We start from the raw sequence: 2,259 nt of genomic DNA on the forward strand, positions 1-2,259 counted from the left end.
GTAAAAACATAGTTCCAGGAAATGCACTTGAACTGCAGCAGCGTGTATAAGCTGTGAATCTATTTGTAAAATGCAGTGTGTCGAGTTATCACAAAAGAATAAATCTAGTAGCAAAAGGTTGGACTTTTTGATAAAAATTATCTTTGTTTTTTATTTCAAAGCATTTCTTCGAGCTCAGTAGTTCACCATGCTTGCAAAAGCTGTTATACTTTTGCTATGTATTCTTGGAGCCCTCTCTTCTCTGCCTCAGGAAAACACTCAAGGACTCCCAAACACTCAGTGCTCAATGGAGGAACAACCAACCCTTGGAGAAATGAAGTCCGTCTCTTGTCTACTGGAGTCCGTTGTAATGGAGCCTTTGAAGAATCCTGCTATACAGAGCTTCGATTTATTTCGTCAGAATATAAACTCACCAGAAGCACTGACAGCTTTCATGCAAACACTCCAGGATTGTGTAAGCTAAAAATAATAGTTATAATTCAGTTTTACTGTGTATGTAGTGTATAATTACTGATAATTTTTTAATTGCATGATTTTTGGAGCTGCTAGCATTATTATCAATCATTGTTTGTCTTCCTGCACATTATAATAGCAATTAAATATTAATTATTAATATTGTTTATTTATTTTCGTTAAATGCATGCAAACATTTTCACAAATTCTCTCTCTCTCTCTCTCTCTCTCTCTCTCGCACACCCAATAATAGAATTGTCTTGTTCCACCTCAACACACAAATGAGTATCATTCCAGCCCAGTATATGGTACAGGGCCTCATGTTACAGTCAGACAGCTCTACGATACAAGGATAGATCCATCCACCATTGTGTTTCAAGAGCGCCAGTATCTTCCGGAGCCTATTGTCAATGGCAACAAGACTGCATCCCTAACGACGGAGTGGTTGCTAAAAGACCATATAAATTCATTGGAGGGTTTTGTGAGTTATTTTTCTGAGCATCAGGGCGACAGTGAGTGGAGCAATCTCATCAAAGTTGCAGTGACATTGAATAACTCTGTATTGCCTTTGATCAACTTTAACGTAAGCAAAAAAGAGAGAGAGAATGATAGAATGCAATAGAAATAGATATTAATATTTTACGCTTTATTTTATGCATTCATTTATGAAGCACCAAATTATTTATTTTAAAAAATATTTTTTATAGTTTTCGTCACAGTGTCCTCAAGACAAACGTGTTCCCAATTTCTCTGGTTTCCCCTCCACAAGTTGCGAGCTCAGATGCGCCACCTGGCATTTCAACTGGACCGTTCAAGGCCTTTACTATGCTCTCGGGAACCAAGTGATATATCCCCCAGCTTCTCCCATCCCTCAGTCTCAGACTGATGCTTATCCTGAATTGGAGGCGTGGGTGGGTATGGATTGCTGTGATGCTACTCCGTTGCATTCGATGAGTGTTTATGATATGAGGAATTTGAATTGTGCTGTTGAGCTTGTTGGACTTGAGGCGTATGAGATGTTTGAGCTCTTGGGCGCAGAGGTAATGTAATAATAATAATAATAATAATAATGATGATGATAAGTAAAAATTGATTTTCCCTTTTCCTTTTGATCTCAACGATAATAAAGTAAATAAATAAATAATGAGTAAAGGAGTAAATAATTGCTGATCATTAGCTGTTTATTTATGATTTTAGTCAAAACAACGAACATTCCTTATTCTAAGAAATGGATTCTTTGTTGATTGTTACCTTTTTCAACATTTTTTAGCTTCATACATAGACATTGTTTATTGTTGTGCAGAAAGCTTGAGCTCATTCCAATCAAAACGAGACACCTACGGTGCATGGCCTCGCCCCTATAGCTGCTATGGTGCATGCTTGCACTTCAATAACTGTTTGATTATCAGCATGAAGAGAGTCTGCTTAACACTAGCTTCCTACAGTTGCACTTGCTCTTGAATACCTGCAGAAGTAGCAGCACTGCAGCACATACATATGCAAGCAGCTCCAGCCCCTCCCATGCATGTAGATTGAAAGGTGTGGCATTCCATGACTGGATCCTGGAATGAGTGTCAGCAAGAACACCATGTGAGAAAGAAGCTTCAATTTTTCTTTACTAATCAGCAATATATGATAAACTTGCTGACAAAAAAGTTGCTGCCTTTGTATATTTGAGATAGTATAGGTACTTTAGTACCAATAACCCAGCAAGTTGTTGCTTTAGCGCTGCACAAACGAGTGACCTCAACAATTTCAAGTAAGTATAACTCTTCATCAAGTAAGATTTAGAGAAATCTGTTCATA

The 2,259-nt window shown here is 37.7% G+C and overlaps 1 protein-coding gene across 1 annotated transcript in view; it reads left to right on the forward strand.

Annotated features, from left to right (window-relative positions):
- Nucleotides 1–8: 8 nt before the first annotated feature.
- The window catches only part of LOC109590253 (uncharacterized), a 6,189-nt gene continuing 3,938 nt past the window's right edge, over nucleotides 9–2,259 (forward strand). The window contains exons 1-3 of the mRNA XM_020006178.1: nucleotides 9–454; nucleotides 707–1,036; nucleotides 1,161–1,493. Coding sequence (XP_019861737.1) covers nucleotides 188–454; nucleotides 707–1,036; nucleotides 1,161–1,493 — 930 coding nt within the window. The 5' untranslated portion in view covers nucleotides 9–187. The remainder of the gene's footprint in view (nucleotides 455–706; nucleotides 1,037–1,160; nucleotides 1,494–2,259) is intronic.

The sequence above is a fragment of the Amphimedon queenslandica genome, unplaced genomic scaffold (genome assembly GCF_000090795.2).
Source record: "Amphimedon queenslandica unplaced genomic scaffold, v1.1 AMPQUscaffold_10288, whole genome shotgun sequence".
NCBI classification, from domain to species: Eukaryota; Metazoa; Porifera; class Demospongiae; order Haplosclerida; family Niphatidae; genus Amphimedon; species Amphimedon queenslandica.